The 22,079-nt window shown below is 39.7% G+C and overlaps 1 protein-coding gene across 2 annotated transcripts; it reads right to left on the bottom strand.

Annotated features, from left to right (window-relative positions):
• Positions 1-7,970: 7,970 nt before the first annotated feature.
• On the bottom strand, positions 7,971-18,873 carry pdik1l (PDLIM1 interacting kinase 1 like). 2 transcript variants are annotated; one of them, XM_044138034.1, is made up of 3 exons: positions 18,681-18,873; positions 11,670-11,967; positions 7,971-8,756 (listed from the first exon to the last, which is right to left on the bottom strand). In XM_044138034.1, exons 1-3 carry the CDS (start codon positions 18,704-18,706, stop codon positions 8,016-8,018), a joined length of 1,065 nt encoding a protein of 354 aa, XP_043993969.1. In that variant the 5' UTR covers positions 18,707-18,873; the 3' UTR covers positions 7,971-8,015. The 2 variants fall into 2 exon arrangements, with proteins under 2 accessions (XP_043993969.1, XP_043993970.1); XM_044138035.1 differs by lacking the exon at positions 18,681-18,873 and adding an exon at positions 18,295-18,517.
• Positions 18,874-22,079: the final 3,206 nt, after the last annotated feature.

The following is a 22,079-nucleotide window of genomic DNA, read 5'->3' as shown; positions in this document are numbered from 1 at the left end:
TTTTTAACTGCAATAAAATATTTTTTTTCATTATCATCTGAGTAGCTGTCTTTTGTTTTCCATTGTCAGATGTAACAACCATCCACATCCTGTCCTGTATTTCTGCTCGCAAATAACCTAGCAAAGGAAGAATTATTCCAAATTCTCTGCAAATAAATAAATAGATAAATAAATCTTCCCAAGTATTTTTGCTCTAGTTTCTCGTAATTCCTTAATATTGATGAAAACTATTTGCTCCATTGGCAGATAAATTCACTTATAACAAGAAATGTTCCCATAATTGAAATGATCCTATATCTTGCTGAAAGTTAGTTTTGTCTTATATCTTATAAGATATTTGCACTAAAAACTAGACCGAAAATACCTGGTAAGAGTTTGTGTTTCTGTAATCTATACTTCCACCTTTGTTCTTTTAAAGTGTTGTTTTCTAAATCCAGCATTAAAATCAACTGAAAGGGAAGACAGCATCAAAAGGTACGTTATAATGTGAAAAATCACATTAAGCCTCTTTCACCTCGCTGTCAGAACTCCTAAATCTAGTCTCTGGTGAGTATTTTGGAAATTCATACACAAGCATTTTGTAACAGCCCTCTATCAAAGGGTGAAATTTAACCTGCCCTGGTCTCCCCTACCATCACAACAACTGTTAAACAGAGAATGTGGACTAGAAATCATTTTTCTGCCATTGTTTTGTTGCCCCTGTTTAGCGCCCACTAAGCTGCTCCAAGTCTTTAAGCTTGGATGACATCTTTGCCATCACCCTAATTTTGAATTACTTTAGAAGCTTCAAACCTTCCTTTTCTCTATCCTGGGCTCTAACTCGTCCATTTTATTGAGAAACTGGATTGTTAAACACTCATTTTAAAGAAACAAGTCCTGTAAAAAATCAGCAACAAAATCAAACCTGAATCTGGAGATTTCTTGTGTTTTAAAACTGAGCACTGTCTTATAACTTGAAATAATCAACTAGCAATATAACTGAACTTGTCAGAGCTGAAGGAATGTGGACAGAATGGGATTTGATTTCATTGAATGTACAAACTGACCACATTTTTCCTTCAGGTAACTGAAGAACTGCGAGAACATATGACTTTCTCTCACCAGAAGGAGGGACTGAAGCCAAATGTTCACCATTTTGTACATGATGTCATTAAAATAAATAAATAAACAAACTGAGTTTTCACACTAATAAAAATATTCCTGCAAGAGTGGCTCTAATCACCTCTCACACAGCCTGTTTGCATCTAAATGTGTTTGAGGGATTCATTTTCTTCATTTGAGGAAAAAAGAAGCAGCTTTTTACTTTGAAATCTCTTGGTAATCTTTTCTGAATTACAACAACACACGTGTTGAATTGATTTATTCCCTGATGTGACTGTGATTCAATACAGTCAGCTTATAGATTTTAGGGTTATCAGTGCTGAAGTTGATAGAACTCTTACAAAGTCGACCAAACGCAGAGCTGAGATTTGATGATATTTTAATGGGAAGTTTCCTTAAATAGCTGTATTTTTTGCTCTCGTGTAATTTAAAGATGTTCTTAATGTATGGGGAAGCTGCCAACCTAAATTTCCCCCCTCGGCCTTGGAGAACTGACGTTTAAAAAAACCTACCACTGTCAGCATCCAGGCTGGCAGAATTGTGGAAAACAAAAACGGAACTTTTTCGCCTCCTGGTGGTAGGATGCAGCAACTTCACCTTACGGTCTGATTAAAATAACCAAAGCTCATCAAATTTAATGGGCTTTACATATAATTATTGTATTGTGATAACTGGTGACTGGCTTTATCAATCGGAGGAGGACATTATAATGATTCCTTAGACTATTGGTAGGAAAATGTCTGGCAGCAAAGAGAAAGAAACACATCAGGACAAACAAATTATTAAAGAAATTAATTAAACCACGCAGTAAAAGACATTCAGTTGGATGAAACATTTTAGCCATTCCTCAGTGGTTTGCAGGGATTCTGGCTCATTCCCCAAAACAGAGCTGGAGTAGGAGAAATTATGCATTTAGGAACATTTGGAAAAATTAAACACAAACACTTTTTAATAGATCTGGCTGTTTCAGTGTTAAGCTTCTGGTTTTTAACATTGTTCCTTGCTGGGTTCGCTACAAACCCCGCCAATGACTAAAACGATGAGCCGCTGCTTGAAAGTTTAAAACTGCTAACATGGGAACACTTCAAGAGAAAAGTCTTAAGTCGACGACGCAAAGGGAAAAGTGTCGTTGAGGTATTTTGGACCCGAGAGGCAGAGAACCAGAACATTCTGAAATGCCCTGGGATGCTAGCAGTGCTAATGCTAACAACCCAAACTACTGTTTGGGAGCAACTTAAAAAGATCAGTAAAAATGAAGTGATGCCAGTATAAAAAAACGTTCTTTAATAGAATAATCCATTGTTTATCCATCTTGGGAAAATGTATTAGCAGCTTGGTACCAAGCTAACAGAAGTAGGCCTACACACATTATACATAAAACTAAATACAAAATAATTACACGATTGAATTGTTGAAACCATAAACTTGTTTTCAATGAGATTGATAAATAAATCGTTGAACTCTTTCTTTCTTTTTTTTTTTATTGTTGTGGCATTTAGAAGTAATTTAGATAAATCTGATTAAAAAGAAGAGAAAGTTTACTTCACTTCAAACAGTGAGAAAAAGTTCAATGCCTTTTTATTTAATGCGTATGTAATCTTCTATTTACAAACTGTATTAGTTCCTTATTTTCTTTTCTTTTGTGATCAATAAAGTATTTTGGAATCTAATTCCTACGGAGGCGTGTCAGCTGAATGCATCACACACCGACAGATCTGGTTCATTCCTGATAGGGAATCTGCTGGAAATCTTCCAGTTAAACATCAACTGGGATCACACAAAGACACAGATGTATCACTAAATAAGACATCAACTGCAGTTCAGAGGTAATGTGGGGATTTTGTTTAACTTCAGAGCTGTGTAGCATTTACTGCTCTCTTTATACTCATCGATTCTAAAAAAACAAAACAGAAATCACAACTGGAAGGTTCCTGTAGTTACAATAAAACAATGACTGATTTAACAATCTAACCATATTTTAAGCTAGGATTACCTGTTCTGAAATCTTATAGCAAAAAAATAAAAAAAATGGAGCAACTTGTGTTCTGGTGCAACTTCTTGCTTTAAGTTAGTGAAACAAAGCTATGTGAGCAATAATGGAATTTTGGAAGGTCTTGATTGGCTGATGCTTAGATGTGAAGCTGATCTTATTTATCTTGGTAGCCACTGTCCCATATCACGTCATGTCTGCATATTTAGTTTAACAATAATTACCCAACTCAGCGACTTTCTTGATATATTCAGCAACATTAGACAAAAAAATAAATAAATAAATAAATTAGTATCGGCCAAAATCAGAATGGACTGGTCAGACTTTTTTCAGATCAGTAATCGGCCAGAAAACCAAATTTTGCACCCGTTCTTTAGTTCTTCGTGAATTCAGACAGCAGTACTGGACAACAGTGTGTCCATGGCTGCACAGACATCTCACCAAGAGTCACACACATTTGTAAAGGGTCCACAGTAACAGGTTTATTTGATTCAAACTTAAACCGTGAATCTGAACACCATTTGGTGTCTACAATGTCCAGCAGGTGGGTGGGGAGCGGAGGGGCAGAGCCAGTATGGTTTATGGTGATCCTGGGTCAGCGCTCTCTGGAATAGGAACATTGAATGATGGTTTAAAAATAAATAAATAAAAACAAACTCCCATTTTATTTCCAGAATGCCCCAATCGCACACAGAGGACAGGAGACATCATCCATGTTGTACATTTGTTTTTTCCCACAAGACCACAAACCGGCCAATGAAACACTTTTCACCATCCTCACGTCCCAACTGAAGTCATTGTAACAATTTACAGACAATCAGGCTCTAAAAACAGAGCACATCACCTCATATATACAGTCTCATCAGTCTCGTTGATCCTTTACAGTATTTACACATGTGCAAAACAACAAAATACAGCAAGTCATAAGGAAAGGGGCGTCTAATAACCCAGACCTGACAGGAAGTCATGTCTTCTCCAGAAGGGTAGCAGCAGAAACATCTCTACCCATCATCCTCTGCTCTGTGTGGAGCTGAGGATGATGGGTGGTCTGCTTTACTTCAATCTGTGCTGCTTGTACTGAAAGCCGAAGTAAACTTTGCATTGTCCGAAGCACCAGATGTCCTGCATGGAAACGTGTAGCTGAATGAGGGGAGAAGGAATAAAAGGCCAACTTGGAGATGAATGGAAGGAAATTCATTTTTCTAACACAGCAAAGGAACTGCCAACACTGGCTGACCTTTCTGGCTTCCTGTAGAAACATGTTGAAGTATTACATTTAATAGAACAATAAAAAAAAGAGCCTCCAGCATGATCCTCCGCCAAGTTCTGCAACAACCCAACAGGCTTTGGATTAGCTGCTAAAGAGCATGACCAAATGGATTACTGGAAAATTCAGAGCCAAAGGAGGGTCTGCACGGTGACAGGGAGACGAGATCGAGTCAAACAGCAGCTTTTTGGAAGGAGAGTTCCTCTGGCTCATGGAGGAGCCCCCACCCCTCATGGTTAGGGCTGCTGCAGCAATACAAACTCCATCAGCCCATCCTGCCTCGCAGTCCTCCACATCACGCAGCAAGGACAAATACAGACAGCTAAATAAAAGTGCTTTCACTGCGTCACGGCATGTTGAACACACTCGGTCTGGAACGGGCTCAGACGGGACTATTGATGTCGCTGCCGCGACAGTACAGGCAGCTTCTACTTCACATTATCAAGCAGCTTCTGAAGAAACACTGGAGTTGGAGAGTCACTTTCTTTTTAACCTTCATGGATCATTCAGACCTACTGCAGCTACTTACAGGCTCCAACGTTGTGCTCAGCAAAGCAACTTGGACTCTTCAACCTGAGGCTAAAAGAACCAGCAGCTTAAACCTCTTCACTAGGAGAGGAAACTCTCTTCTAGAGATGCACCAAGAAACTGGCTGGTGACTGTTTCTCACAATTGTTTTGTCCTGATCATTGAACTCAGCATCAGATACCCAGGCGGTGAGGATTATGTTAGTTATTACCACAAGATGACTCAAACTCTTCTGGGTCAGTTTTAAAATCTGTTGCTCACATTGACCTTGGGGGAGATTCGTCAAACTGATGAGGTAACAAACTGACACAGAAGACACTTGGTGATGGCAAGAGGTCAGGAGGTCATAGGAAGACTGAAATTAGCCGTTTTACCCTCTGGAGCCTTTAGCCTTGTTCTGGTGTGGCAGAAGATGCATTTGGGAATGTTGGGCTTAGGACTGTAATGATTCAAGTCTCGAAGGCTCCTAAAATTATGTTTCATTATTTAGCGCACCGTGTTCCGGCAGGATCAATATTTGTGTTGGGCAGTGCGTTCACTTCTGTCTACGAGTTGTTGCCGTGTGCTGGCAGCATAATGTCAAAGTCTCTGGGTTTTTGTCGTTTTTTGGGGGGACAAATAAGCATTTTTAAATTGACTGCCACGATGCTTGGAGTACGACAGAGGGAAAGAAAGAGAGAGATCCAATTACTCCAAAAAAAAAAAAATATTTTTTTTTTTTAAAAATCGATAAACTACTTGATTACTAAAATATTCTTTGACAACAGTTCTAGTTGGGCTTTTGGAAATCTCTTAGGAAAGTCAGACTACTTAGTCTACAAGGACTGCTTACACTTGCTAATGCTAACCATGCTCATTTAAATCCAAATCATTTGGTCTCCGTTTCTAATATTAATGATTGACTAATCACAGCAGGAAGGTTTTGAAAATGTAATAATTCTTAGAGACATGGGAGTTGAAATAAGTCAAATCTTTGGTTGGTGGAACACTAGCCCTTTCATTTCAAATAAAATCAGGAAGAGGTAGATTTATCCTCAGAACCAAGTAGCTTATGAGCAAAGAGACTGAACTTTTTCATGATTGGATGGCCAACATATCAGTAGGTAGGTTGTGCAGTAAAGAAATGTGCCTTGTCCGATTACATACCAGGATAACCAACATGTCAAGGTTCTTTCCATTCATCCCAGATGTAATGACTTTATGGTGAGGACCTTAAAGGTTCAACACTCAGGAATGCTATATTCCATGTAAACTAATGATGTATTCTGCCGCTAACTTAGGGTGCACAGCAGATGTAACTGCTGAATATGGAAAGTTTTAAGTCAATTTTATAACACCCAAGACTACAAAGCGCCAAAATCATATTGAAGTACAAAAACATTCTAAACTCTTATGAGGTTGTCAGAAAATCTTTTCATACTAAACCTTCATGAGAATCAAAAGGTTTAGTATTTCCTGAACCTTCACCTCTGCGACAGACTGGTGACCTGTCCAGAGTGACCCCTCCTCTCGCCCGGAATGTAGCTGGAGATAGACACCAGCAAAACTCCCGACCCCATTAGGGACAAGGGTGAACAGAAAATGGATGGATGGATGGATAAACCTTCACCTTCACTTGATGATCCATCTGCATTTCTAAAGCTCTTCACACCAAAGCAAACCCAAATGCCTGGCAAAGCAGATCTATGGGGAATCAATGGTTGGTTGGCTTGTTCTTAACCATCAGAATGAAAAGGTTTGAGGTACCCTGTGATCTATGTTCTCCTTTCTACAGGGTGCTAGAGCACGGTTCAATATTTTATGGTCTGCTGTATTTAGGAGTTTTGACCAGTAATTGGACTCAGTGGGCCGACGGGGTTAAACCCAAACGTAGCGTCGTACTGCTATGACAAACGTCACAAGTGTGTCTAGCGCTCTTGGTGACGTTTTCTGTCCTCCAATCAAAAGGTTGTGTGAACCAGTAGCTCCATCCTGACATTGGATGTCAGGATGGATACATCCAATTGTATGTGTCAGCTGTATTGGTTGCTTTTACAATGGAAATGGACAAAATAGCATACCAAACTACATCAATCTGTGCCATACCACTCCATGGAAACAAGGCATAAGGAACAAGTGAAAGGTAGGTATACAGAAAGCCAAACAGTTTTACTCGTGTGTTCTGAAAAAACTATAAAAACACGAGCTTCAGTGAGCACAACGTTTAGGCTACATGACCGCAATAAACCTGAATGATCTGGTTTAATCTGACAGGTTGAGTGATGTTTTTAAGGCTGGGTGGAAAGAAAACTGACTGTTCAGGAGCTTTATACATTCTGGTCAACTGGTTATGGGTGCATCTGGAGCCAGTCAACTTATCTTCAAGTTTGCAGTTCAGAAGCAAAGAAAGAATCATACCAAAGATGAGCTCTTTGTGGCTGGATGTCAGCTGATAAAAATGATCTCCACCCACTCAGGCAAACCAAGCAGCTAACAGAGGAAAAACAAGTCATGTTCAAGCACCAGCATTTGGTTTTCTCCCTGCTTCTAAGAGCACAGAAAAACCCTGATATCAACACCGGATATCTGTCCACAAATACCACCATGATGAATGTTATTACCTGAGCTTTCGAAGCAGAACTGAATCTGACACCAAAACTGACTCAAATCTTGATTTGAATGAAACAAGCTGAGGCAGAACCTACAGAGTAAAAATCACAGGACACCGTCTCATATTGCATTTTGTAGTAATCAGCACCGGGGTCATGGTGGTATTTGAAGACAAGTTGTGAAGTCTTGGCCGTTCTCTTCTGACATTCTGGGTGATTGTGTACTAGTGGTGTGTGAGAGGAAGCAGTGGCTGTAGTGTTCTGGATGGCCTGAGACGAAGCTGCGTTCTGGAGCAGCAGCAGCAGCTGTGGGTGTCGCACCTCTCTCTTTCAATATAAAGACACAGCTAGTAGAAGACTGGATGCACTTGGACACAGACTGAAGGTCTGACCAAGCTGCAGCCCATGCGTATTCTCATCATTCCCTTGTTACAGTCATTTATTTTCATGGAAAGAAGGATGGGTTAAGAGCGAATGAAGAGATGTGTACATGTGCTCGATGGAAGGAGTTTATAACGCCATACACACATACACACGTTTATCACGTGTCCCAGTCCAGCTCTCTGCAGGCAATCCGGACCAGTCTGAGCTCCAGTTCAAAGGCGTCGGGCCGCTCCTGGGGGTTGGCTGACAGCATCTCCCGGATCAACTGCTTCATGTGGCTGTTCATGCTTTTCTTCCTGGCCGGGATCAGCAGCTCCATCTTTGGGTTCTCCAGCAGGGCCTCGCCCAGCGGTACGATCTCTGAGCCCTGCTGCACGTAGCTTCCCAGCAGCTCCTTCTGGGTCTCCACATCCACAAACGTGATGCGCTCTACCATGGCCCAGAAGATTACTCCTAGAGCAAAGATGTCAGCCTTGGCTGTGTAGTGGCCTTCCCAGACCTCCGGGGCCATGTAGAAGTCCGTCCCGCACGCCGTGGACAGGAAGCATTTGTTGACGCTGGCCGGCTCCTCAGGGTTGAGCCCTGAGGCGGAGCAGACTTTGCTGAGGCCGAAGTCTGCCACTTTGAGGGTGGGCTCAGAGGAGCCGGTGGGTGTGCACGCCTGCGAGATGAGGATGTTGTCTGGTTTGAGGTCGCGGTGTATGATCTGGTTGCGGTGCAGGAAGGCCAAAGCGCTGCCCAGCTGCAGCATAAAGCTGGTGTTGGTCTTGCGGCTGGGCTTACGGGACAGCAGGTAGGCATTCATGTCCCCTCCATCGCAGAAGTCCATGACGAACCACAGGTAGTAGGCACAGCATGGGTCAAAGGTGATCTCCCCCTTCAGAGATGTCTCCACCAGCTACAGTACAAGACGACAAGAAAACAGCAGGTTACATGCAGCAAACTGAACAAAGAGGAGGAAGCACCCGAGTCAGGCCCCCGTTACAGGTGGTCTAGATGGAGCAGAACTCCATCTGCACATGGGTTCAATATCCTCCAAGTTCACTGTGACCATACAATAACTAGTAGAAGGTTCAAATCATGTGGGTAATCATCCTAGTTCTTACTGAACAGACGATGGCAGGACAGAGCACATACCTAGAAAGAGCAAACTTTGTATATCCTGCTTGCTGTGTTTTTGTTGTGCATATTTGTGCTGTTAGTCGATTTTAGTCCAATCAGTACATACAGCAGTAGTATTAGCAACAATAAACGGCTCATTATTACACAGCGCCCTGCAACAGTGGCTCGTAAAGTCTAAAAAGACATCTACACCCGAGGTAACTGTACCAGAGTTCATTTAGAAGCTGATGGAGACCACCTCAAAAAGTGGGCGTGGGTCTGGATGTTTGGTCTACTCCAGGGTTTGCTTGAGTCTATTCACAACTGCACAATGTACAGACCAACAGGGGAAATGAACTCTGGTCCATTTAAAACTGAGCAAATGTGTCAGGAGGATACACCCTTTGACTCTAGTAGTTTACCTGGTTAGTAAAGTACGAGTTCAGCTAAAAACTATTCACGCCCCCTTCATTGTTAAACCTTTTACCAAGTTAGAATCATAAGTTTTATGGTAAAATGGTAAATGACCTGTACTTGTAACAAGTCCACAGGATCCCAAAGCGCTTCAAACTACTTTCAGTCATTCACACACTGACTGTGGCAAGTTACTGGACAGTAGCCACAGCTGCCCTCCCCTGGGGCAGTCTGACAGAGGCATGGCTGCTATGCACCAACACCACCAGGCACTCTGACCACCGTGATCCGTATTGCCCAAGAGCACAACAACAGAGGTGAATGGAGCAGGGATCAAACCAGCAACCCATCGATTGGGGAACAAACTCCTACCACAGTCACCACCTTTGTCCAAATTACAGGAGCATTAAAACATGTTGGCTAACTTTGGAGGGAGAGGGTCTGTGAACTTCAATATTCCAGACCTGCTACTAATGCCCAGTTTAATGTATGTCAGGACTTTGATTAGTCCTATGTAAGGTATACACACGCTTTGATCTAAACCACTCTAGTGTATCTCTAGTCCTGGTTCTCTTGGCTTCTTTGATTAATGTTCTCCTTGTCCAGCCAGTCTGTTTTGCTGGATCTCCACGGGGCTGTCATAAATACAAATAATTTTTATCAATCTTGATGGCTCATTGGTTGATTTTCTTGCAAGACAGTAGCTAATACAATGAAATCTCTTAATCTTCCTTGGCCCATCTTTCCCCTCTCCTCTGACAGAGGTCTGGGAGGTTTGTTGTTGTTGAATCTAACTCTGGTTTACACTTCTCCACAGGTTTCTCCCTGACATGTTGCTGGCTTCCTTAGTCTTCATGATGCTGCTTATTCTACAAAGAACCTCTGAGGCCAGAAACAGAATTGCTGCATTTATACCGAGATTCTGTGACACACTTGTGTGCAGCTGATTTACACTGGACATCTTTAGGGATATCAGAATAAAAGGGGGTAGAAACTAAATGCATAAGCCACAAAAATCTGGAAAACTGCCATTCAGCTTCCATCTCAGGTATGCATTGCTTTGTGTTACTTTTATTACATAAAATCCAGATAAAATGCACTAAAGTTTATAGCTGTAACATAATGAAATAAAATAAAAACTCCCAAGGGAATGAATACAGTGTAATTTATTGTTGTCAATGATGTGCACTACAAAACTAATCTGCTCAATGTATGTAAGAGGCTGCTCATGGTGGAAAACAAATGGCTGCCAGTTGTTGCCATAATCCATGAGTGTCCAAAGAGAATAGATGGCTGTTATCCCACGATTATAGCAGTCGCAGAACTCCACTCCTTTATCATTTGCTCTTCTGAATGCAAGTCCTGGAACATCACAGTGTGGTAAACGAGAGGGAATAAAGGAATTCTGGGAAAACATCCAATGCTGGCACTGCAGAAAACTAAATGACTGCTCTGACAATAGACCACTGAGCTGCTGAAAGGCTGGAATCAGGCGATTGAGGCTGCTGTCACGCAGCGGGGAGCCACGGCAACATGACAGGCTGCAGACAAGTCGACCAGACAGAGAAGCACCCCCAGCCCTCAACAGCCCATTGATCTGAGGCAACAAACTACACATATAATAAAGTGATACTGGTACATTAAAGCTGTGCAGCAAACCAATCATCTGAAAAACACACACTAGCAGCTGCACCTTGCAGACTGGTCCATGAAATGTTGCAACCTACAGCACAAACTAGTTTAAAACCAGCTCAACCAGCTTAGTGAATACTGTATGACACTACGGTAAGTATAATGTTGGAAATAAGATTTTTTTTTTTTATTCAAGGGTACATTCACACCAGCCCTGTTTAGTTCGCTTAATCAAACTCCAGTTTGTTTTCCTAGAATGTCTGGTTTGTTGGGGGTTGTGTGAATGTGTAAAATAACTGATATGGACACAAAAAGCATATATGAACACAACATTCTGGACAAATACAACCAAAATAAACAAACAATCCTTGCGCAAGAAATGGCTCATTGTCTTTTACTAAAAACAATTTAGAAATCCTACAATTGCTACAATTTGACACAAATGAAACATTTTGTGAAGGAGAAAGTTGGGATTAGTGTCTTTTTCAAAGATTTTCATATTGTTTCATTCAGTGGTTCTTGATGCAGCTCTCACAACCCTACTAGGGATCAACATGTTGGATAATGGATGGATAACTGGCAAACAACATCGTATAAGTTTCAATGTTATACTTGAAACCTGGACAGCTGCATTAGTCCAGTCGGGTGAACTCTGTATTCTTACTTCAAGGTAGAGTGGCGAGCTGGAGCCGTGGTTCATCCTCTGGGCCAGCTGGTCCCGCTGCAGGATACACTCCTCCAGGTGGATGACGTTGGGGTGCTGGCTCTGAATGCTGCTCAGCGCCCAGAACTCCCTCAGGGCCAGTTCCACATTCTCCGGAGAGTGGCAGCGGATCTTCTTCACTGCCACCCGGGCCCCCGAGCGCTTCACTACTGCTTCATAGACCACACCGTAACTGCCGCGCCCCACCTCCTGGATTAGGTCGTACTTGGGCTGGCTGCTTACCATCCTTCCATCCTCACTGTGGAGAAACAAGACAGGTCTTCATCTCATTACGAGAACACTTAGCAAGACTCAGATACAGTGTGATACAATATTGGAAAAACTGTCCAGCTGATTTACATGGTTTGACATGAAGGAAAGGCCAACCATGGTATGTAAAATCAGCAGAATAAAGAAGATGGTGAGGAAAACTCAAAAGATCTTCAAAACACAAATCTTTACTTGGAAGGTAAAGTGAACTTTGGGAATTTGTTCCTTAGTTTGGTCTCAATGTCACTAAATCTCTGGAAGCAATCTGATTCACAGATCAGAAGACAAACTGAAGTCAGACACAAAGTGAAAGGTCTGAAAGGAAACAGGACTTCCTATGGCAGTGGGGGGTGTTAGCTGCTCTCTATGGGCTTTTAGTAATGAGGTGATCTCACACTGAAGCACCAGGAGCCAGCTCACTAATTTACATTTATAAATTGTAAACAAAGTATGCATCCATACAAATATTCATTACTTTAGTTACAACCGAGAGCTAAACTTTGATGTATACTTAGATTAAAATGAATATAGAATTCCACATTCAAATCCATAATTGAAACAGCTGTTTTATTTTTGCAATGATATAAATTTTCCATACACTTTTTTATTTTTATTTTTTTACATCTCTTAAGGTTAAGAGCTGTCACTCTTAACCCAACCAAGTTTGGGTTGGTGTCTTTCCATACTTTTATTTAGTTTCTTTTTTCTTGTTTAAAATTTGAATTCATTTAAAAAACATTTACTAAATTTGCCTTACAAATTGCTATGTGGCTCCTGTTAGTTCTATGGAGTAAAAAAATTGCTCCCAGGATTGGAGACCAAAGGAAGAACATTGGGCAGCTACATGCATCAGAAAAACCCAAATACAGTTATGAAAGGTGAAGAAAGTGTGAAGATGATACATTTAAGTTGGGTGTTCAATGTGTTTTAATCGTCTGGGTTGCTTGCTGACTAATCCCGTCTCACAGTGGCAGCACACAGTAAAACAAGCCATCATCTCTTGTACAGAATGACGGAGAGATTATGCAAACTGAAACTAGCTTCACTGCCGGAGTTAAACTGAAACATTTGGAGGGTAAGAGAACCTATCTAATGAACATGGCTTGATGGAGTTGGACGTTTGACTTAGCCATGATCCACAGCAGGGAGTTCTTGAGATTTTACATGAATATATGAAAAATGTGTTCGCAAAAGAAAAAAAAAAATCTATATGCAAACAGAACTATGTTTGCTTACAGACAGCAGCTCATGCTTGGGTTCTGAAAGCTACAGTTTGTCTGATAATGATACCAAAGGACAAAGAGAAGCTTTAACCCATGAGAATGTGGCAGCTGTACAGGTGAAACTCATTACAGCCGCCCACAGAGTAAACTGTAAATGAGCAGTCAATAAATGAGAAGCAGAGCTGGTCTTCAGTTTCATAAGGAACAAAATATTACCAGACAAACTGGTTGAATGCCTGATTATTTATGATGTTGACAAAGGGCAAAGCAAGTCATTTCACTTTGCTGTTTTGCATTGTAGAAGAGTTTATATCCTGACCTCTGCCTTTATCACAGTCTTATTATGTTAAACACTGGCTGACAAATCCAGCCAGTGGAAACTGAAAACAGTAACCAGTAATATGTTTCCTGTAAGGAAATGTGACGTATTTTAAAGGTAGTATTGCTAATCAGCGCTGGTTGAACACTGGTCTGATGCTTGTGAGTGTACTTTCTATCACCCGGTTTTCTTTTTAGTTCTCTGGTCAGCAGCCAGAATTTTGAGTATTTTTTCCCAAACAATTGATCATCAGTTGGTTTATTAACAGATAGTGTAGCTGATTATAAATTACCTCTACTGTTGGATTGTGTGGGAGATAACTGAAGCTTTGTTTTCATCAAGCTGCTGGAAGGAAGCACAGAGTCTGAATCTCAACTACACACATTATTCCAGTGATAAAGAACTCATCTTACACATCATAGTAAATTATAAAGCAGCCTGCTACACTGCTCTCCACCAAACCACAAGTACTAGGGGTGCACTGATTGAAGTTTTTTTAGCCGATCTCCAATCACCGATCTTTAAAAATCCTGACCTGCCAGTTCCGATTTTGGCTGACAGAAATTTTTTATTGTCTGAAATGTTGCTAATTATAGCTAAACAGTCACCGAGTTGGCAACAGTACAGTGATTATTGTTAACTGCAAACGTGCAGGCATGGCCTGGTGAGCCGGCCTGTCAGTCAAACCTCTATGACAGGAAAAGCAGAAGAAGACACTGGTTGATTTGTAGACCTTTGCTAAAAGGAAAAAAAAGGAAATTATCAAGCTCAATTTAATTAACATGCACTTAATTGATTAAGTGCTTGTTGTGACTTAGCTGGACCTTATGCTTTCTGCGGCATTGGCTAATTAACCAAAGCCTGAAGAAAACACCCAGAAACCAGAAATCATCAACAGCCAAGTTTTCCCTAATAGGCTAACAGGTTTTACAGAGCTTTGGAGTCTCTGCAGTTTGCTGCGGCCATATTTGACTACACACACACAAAGCCAACAATCACTAGCAGTAACTTCCAACACAGAACCATGACAGCTCTACAGCATGGCTGTTGGAATTAATGCCTACTTGACCCGCTAATATACGATTCAAACATGGCTGTCCTCCCATTTTCTGATGTGTTGATCCCATGGTGGATCCCAGCTTTGGGATCCACCATGTACTGAATACCATAGAACAGACTGCAGACAGACATGCTCCACCATGAGGGTTAAAATGATTCTTTGTAGATAAAACTGCATGGTGTCGGTTTAATAAGGCCCATTTCAATTGGTTGTAAACTGTCCAGTTCCATGAGCTTGCATTAGACCCCACCATGTGATTTCAACTAGTGGCGCTGCAGGTGAGAAGTCTTTTAGTGATTGGAGCAGCTTGAACAAGCAGTGCCACATTTATATTGGTCTTTATTGTAATTGTGAAGAACATTACATTCTGTTGTATAGAAAAAAATTTTCTTTGATTTCTGATTGAAAATTTGGAACTTTATAGGACTAATTTCTTGAGTGCCTCACCTTTATTTTGCTTGGCAAGTTCCTGTTTACACCAGGTGGTACCAGAACTAGACATAACATTATATGAGAATGTTCTACCATAATTTAGGTGACCTTTTAAACAACTGTTTATTTCTGCTAGCTCACTTTACCCTTTAATCACACCCCGCATGTAGCTAATCAGCATAGCCTGGTTCACATGGCAAGATTCTAAAATCGTCGGCCGATTTTCCAAACCTGAGACCACACACAGACAACAATAAAAAATCTTAGGGATAAAAGGTTTGGTTGCACTGTGTGTGGTGTCCAGCTGCATAGAAAGACCAACACACTACAGAAATATTTCTGAAGATTATCTCAAGAGCCATCATGATAACTGGGACATCCTTAAGTTTGTCCGAAGGGGAAATTTGGGACAAAAATCTTGCCGGGTGAGCTAGACACAAGCAAGATGCTTAAAACATGGCAGCCATTCACGTCCAGTGCAGCCATTTCCTAAAAGTTATGATTGCTAGTATTTTAAAACCAGTATGTTTATTTTTGCTTCTATTGTTTTTTGTCAGTCATTTTTTCCTCATCTCGGATTAATCCAGAAACTTAAATGCAAGTCAAAAGCTAATGCTAACTAAACTACAGCTAGCTAGCAAGAGTATTCCTACAAAGCTAAAAATAAGATAGAATTTAACCTTTCTATGCGTTTGAAGTGTGAAGTTGTGATCCCATGAAGGAAATTGAAAATGGGACATCTTGTATCAATTTAGATATAAATAAGTAATGAGAGGGTGAGGGGGCAATATAAACATAAAATAAACAACTTTGTGATAAATTGAAATCTGGATAATATGGTGACTATCACATGCAAAGAGAAAATGACACCCATGATATGTTACATTTAAAAGAAATCTTTTGAAATAGAAGAAACAACAGGTCTGTTGGATAGAATGAAGCAACACTGTGGACCCTCAGCACATCCAGCTAGTGGTGCTGAATATTAGACATTAATTCAAAAAACACTAAGCTAGTTACAAAGTTCTCTCCAGTTACAACTGCAAAGAATCTGCAACTATTGAGAGTCAACAATCATCAACAGTATTTCCATCTAATCGTCATGGGAATTTTTAGCAAACTTTTGAAATGTTGCAAAAAAACCAAAACAAAACAAAAACAAAAGGAAATTGAAAATTGGACATGCCATTCCAGGTTGACAGTCCTCCAATCTGTGCTTGAAGTTTGGAACTAAGTCAGTAAATGTGTTTCCATTCCCTCCTTAGCACATTATCACTTCCAGAAAAGCCAAAAAACACCTCCAGAGAGGTGTTTTTTGACACTGTGATATTGAGGAGATTATTTCAAATTGTGCCATTTCTATCAACCTTTTCTAACATTTTAAAATGCTCATAAAAACCCCATTGATGGAAACGTGGCTATTGAGATGTAATAGACTGCACTGACCCACTACTAGTGAGAGCCAAGCAAAATGAGAGGTTAAACTACCACCTACGTTAGTCTGAAGAACTGCTTCTTAATCTGAGCTTTCAACAAATTATAATGAAGTTCAGTTGAAAAACATTCCTTTTCCCACCAGGCACTAAATCAGAATGTGGCTAATTGACTTTGCATGTGGCTAACTGAACCAGAATGAACCAGGGTGGCTCTTTGTTCTTCTGCTCTCTCCTGCATTTTCTACAGAGTCTACCTTGGTGAATGGCTCAAGAGTAAAGGCTCCGCTTAAGATAATATGTATAACAAAGCGACCAAGGAACAAGATCTTGAACACAGTGACACAATGTTTACATGTGCAGGTTAAAAGCCCTGCAGGCAGACAGAGTGCCTGGTCAGTCACTGTGGCCATCAATACCAATCCTCAGCAGAACAATGTGACCGTTACATGATAGCACACACAAACAGTGCAGCAATCACCACACTGTTATAAAGACACCGTTAATCACAACAGGTTTATCTCTGTGTGCTCTGTATGCACAACCATCACAATGTCAAAGAGGAGAACCTGTCAAAACCTCGTTCTCACAATGAAAAGAAGCCGAGGGGGCGGATGGAGGGGTGAGCAGGAGCAGGAACATGACAGCCAAACAACAAACTGCTGACAGTCGTGTACTTTAATAGAGACGTGTGGGACAGACCAAAGAAAGAAAAAAGAACCAACGTCCTGATCGAAGTGTGCACCAGATTGCTTGCAGGTTTTTAGGATACAAATCTAGGCCTGTCACAATAAACGATAAATCAATTCATTGCCTGATGAATTAAAAGAAACTCAAAAATGTTCATTCGCTTGATTTATCGCTTTCCTTTCTCGTTACCAAAAACCGAGTGATAAAAGTCGTCAGTCTGATGCTTCGGTCTCAATTACCGTTTTTTGAAAGATAATTTTGCTTACAGAAACTTCATATTTCAGTTTTTTTGTTGTTTCTGTTTATTAATTTTGGTTGCGATGTTCAAATGTATTCCAATTTTAAACATTTCTTTCTATCTATCTATCTATCTATCTATCTGTTCCTTGGAATTTAAAGTTTATTGATCTTTGAGAATGTGTTCTTGCCATTATGCCATTTTCATTATTACTTGAAAATGGTTTCAAAACAATAAGTTTTTTTTTAAATAATTACATTGCTTGTAATGATAAGGATTTATCAAATTGTGTTCTTTCACTCCACAATTACACCGTTTTTAGGCTATATAATTTATTTACTGTATTTTATTGACCTTTCTGGAACACTGTGGAAAACAAATCAAAACAAGCTTTGGTGCATGGGAATAAAAATAATCTTTCAGGTTCTAACTTCCCTAATCAAAGGTCACACACTCAAAGGAAAAGTCACTCTTTTTAATCCAAGGCTACTGATTTGAACGTCATCATTTACACTTTCTGTATTAGTTATACGTTTTATATGAGATGGGGGAGATTGCTCAATAATGTTATTTTAATACAACATAAATGTTACATTACTAATTCATAAAATATTGGTCTTGCAATGAAAAAAAAATACATTTTTACCAAGTATAACCAACATTTCCACCACTGCTTAGGACTGTTAAATCTGTAAAAGAGATTAAAAGTGCCAAAATTTAAAATACAAATTTCAGTTTGAAACAAAACATAAAAGTTAGCTAACTGTGTTTCCTCCTTAACTGAAAAACACAGAACAAGGAGAGTGTATTCACACCTTTCGCTGATAGATATGAACAACATTTAACCAGAAGATGATGTAGTGCTGCAGGCAGTTGTTCCCCTGACAGACAGCTAAGTGAACGGGCTAATGAGACACTCACCTCGGTGATTGGCTATCAGGCTAACAGCTATGTGGCCTGGCCCCTGGCTGCTAACGCGAGCTAATCATGTTAACAGCAGCTAACAAAGGGTCCAGCTTGCTCCAGTTCGTTCACAAATCTGGCTCTGCGTTGGCGTCGCCTCATTTAAACCCAAACATGCTCATTCCCCTTACACTGACCCAACAGTGGGGAACAGAGGAGCTATCCATGCTAACCACAAGGTGTTGACAGTTTATTGTCCTGTGTACGTGCGCTTGCTATCAAGCAGCGAACACACCTGCAAGCTGGTTTGCCAGGTACGCACAGCAGACAAGACAATGGTGGATGTACAGCGGGGACAGAAGAGGTTAAAATTTGACCGCATGATATCAGGTTATGAGGCTCACCTTAGAGTCGCTTCTCGGGGGTTCATTGGTGGTCTTCCTCACTCCCTCTGGCAGCCATTACAGCTGCACACACTCCGCTCGCTCAGTCAAGCCGACGAGGTTGTGTCAAACACTGGACGTCAGAGCGTGCAGCTGCTGTGCTGCTAGGTGCCGTACAGCTCACCGTGTGAGCAGCTTGAACAGCTTCCTGTTCCTTTCAAAGTAAAACAAATTCACAGTTCTATGTTTAATTTTAATCTTACGTTGCTCACGCTGTATGGCATTCAAATGTATGTATTTATAGATATTTTGTTAAAATGTATTTTGATAAAAGGATGTATTTCTCAATTGCAATTCAACAACTCAGTGTTATGGTGGTGCGAAAGTTTTATTTTCTGCAGCTTGACTTTTGGTCAGTGCAGTTAGCTTTATTTAGCACCTTCCTCCCTACAGACTCCTCCCCAGACCTAACTGTCACTCAGATAGAATACAACATGCACACCTGCATAATATAATCCAGGTGCTATCATATTGTTTATTTGTTATTTCGTTTTGGATGCTGTGCACCTGCACAACATCCAAAACGACGGATGCTCTTACTTTATTTTTAATTTCGAACTTTTGTTATGATGCATAACCGTGGCAACAAGGTATTTTTTATTTTTATTTATTTACAGCTGGGAGTTATTGATTAGAATCTCACAAGCTAAAAAACAAACAAACAAACAATAAATAGATAAATAAATAAATAACTGATCTTTGACCACAAATCCTGGTAATTTCACTGTCTCTTCAGAATTTATGTTTTTTTTTTTTATGTGTCAAATTTAGATCTCAAAGGGCTCATTCACACAGTGGTGATGGCTAGCTGCTGGGTCAGAGCCACAGCTGTCCTGTCAGCATGTTTCTCCCGCACTCTTGACAGAGGTGCAGTGGCACAGACTTATGACATCACTAGTGATAACGTGGGCTCTCTTAAAGAGACACCACAAGTATGATTGTTACAGGTACTTCTGACCAGGGAAAGGAGACAAACAACAAAAGTGAGTGGAGCGGGAATCCAACTGGCAGTCCACCGATTGAAGAGCCACCGACACTGTGTTGTTGCCCCAGCAACACATGACATTAACAAGATTATAATACAGCAACAGTCTTCAGTCAGAGGCCCCTTCAGATTTGCTGCAAGACTGACCGCTACAGGAAATCCTTCCTGCCCAATATTTAATTTCTCTTTGAGATACATAATGCATTTTTTAACTGAATTGAAATTCAAAAGCCAGAAACTGAGTCCAAAAACAGTGACAATAAAGCTAATTCTTTATTGCATTAGAAATAATGCAATAAATTGATTAGTTGTGCTAGCATAACTAGTCTTATTAGTTATTAGTTAAACATAACTAACTTATTAGTTAATTATGCTAATAACTGCTAATCATAACTGATTAGCAGTTATGAATGAAACATAGATAAAGGATGTTTTGTTTAACTTCTAATTTTCAAACCATTTTCACTTTCTCACAAGTTCTTGGAACCTTGGGTGTCAGTAAATTATTGTAAAGAAAGAAAAATGTAAGCAGACAAAATGTGACCTTCTTGCCTTTATTAAAAGGTACCAGCCGCATCACTGTGCAGCCCATCTGTAATCCCACTTGGAGTTTTAAAAAGCAAATACCAAATGAAATGTGTATAATGGGCCATATAATCTAATGGTAAATATTTAAATATGGTCAATTTGATATTTTTGGCTTTCCAGGAGTCTGATTTTGACGTTTTCTAAATAAAGTGGGAGTTCCTGTATATTACTTGAAGTTGTATTCCAGGTGTCAGAGGCATCATAATAGAAAGTTTTACCAACAGCAGTTTTCTTCCTAAGTGGTGAAAACCTGCCGTTGTTTGTATTCTCTGATTCCTTTGGATGAATTGTGGAACATAACCAGGGCATATTTTATAAAATAAAAAAGGTTATAGTTCGCAGTAAAATAAAAAAGGTTATAGTTCGCAGTATTGTCCCAACTTAGTTATTCGTGTGATCTGTTGGGTTGTGTACTTTGAATTTCACGTCTTGGGTCCAAATGCCGACCGGTGAAGAACCTAGAACCTCCCTTCAGAACATCCAGACTGATCACACAGTAACAGGAGCATCTGGTCTTCCTGTGGATCACTTATGCCCCCTGGTGGCCGCTCTACACTGTCCTGCTCCTTAAAAGTTGACGTTCTGTGACACTGGTTCTAATCATTTTAAAGCATAACGGCCTCTCCTTTAACTGTTTGTTTAGGGAACTAATAATAATAATAATAATAATAATAATAATAATAATAATAATAATAATAATAATAATAATAATAATAATAATAATAATAATAATAATAATAATAATAATAATAATAAATTTTCTGCTGGATTGAGCAAATGTGTTCAGTTTGTACTTGGAAGTCTGATGGTCTAACTTTAAAAACAAGTCTGGAACGTCCCCTAATGTGATGACTGCTGTATGAAAAAACCTGTTTATTTTTAATTCTTACAGTTTGTATGTCACACACAAGACTGAACATTTTTTATATGGGAAAATTTTTTCTCAGCGCTTTAATGGATAATTCAGAAAGAGTCTACTGGTGGTGTCATTAAGGTCCGGCTTCTTAAAGGAACCCCAGAAACGTTCAGTTCAGCCATGAGCAGCATTTTGTTTCCCAGTGTGCAATAAGGTTCCTACAGCAATAGATAAGCAAAATGTATACAGTATGGGTTAGAGGCTAGTTTCATTATGTACCGTTTCTGTGTGGTTAAGTACAATGACATGTTAAAATTAATACATTTATAATTGGTGTTCTTCGATAAGAGAACAAAATTAGCCTAGATTGGACTCAGTTTCCTAGATTTGATTCCAGTTTTAATTAAAATTGTCAATTTAATTACTTTATTAAGCAATACAGTGAGTGAATAAGTAATATATATATATATATATATATATATATATATATATATATATATATATATATATATATATATATATATATATATATATATATTGTAATAAGTACTCATTTATTTAATATAATAAAACTTTTATTTTATTATATTAAAGTAATCAAAAGTATGGAGTAAGTTGGAGGGGGGAGGGAGGCAGAGAAGAATTAGGGAGAAGAGGGAAGGAGACACAATGCAGCATCAATCATGTCTTTAAATGGTAAATTTAAATGAATTTTCTAGTGGCTACAGACTGACTGGTCTGGATGGGGGTTATGTGATTATCCTGTCCCAGATCCAGCCAAATCTGTCAACTGTCCTCAGTTCTGATCACTACCTTCTATGGCATTTTGAAGAGATTAAATAGTTTAAAATCCACTGATAATTAATGACTAAAAACGAGTTCATAATCTGAATTCTGAATATATAAGGAATGGCTAGTGAATCTGACTGGC

Source organism: Gambusia affinis, linkage group LG14, assembly GCF_019740435.1.
Source record: "Gambusia affinis linkage group LG14, SWU_Gaff_1.0, whole genome shotgun sequence".
NCBI classification, from domain to species: domain Eukaryota; kingdom Metazoa; phylum Chordata; class Actinopteri; order Cyprinodontiformes; family Poeciliidae; genus Gambusia; species Gambusia affinis.
Note: the sequence above shows the minus strand (reverse complement) of the source record. Positions and strands in the feature narration are given on the sequence as shown.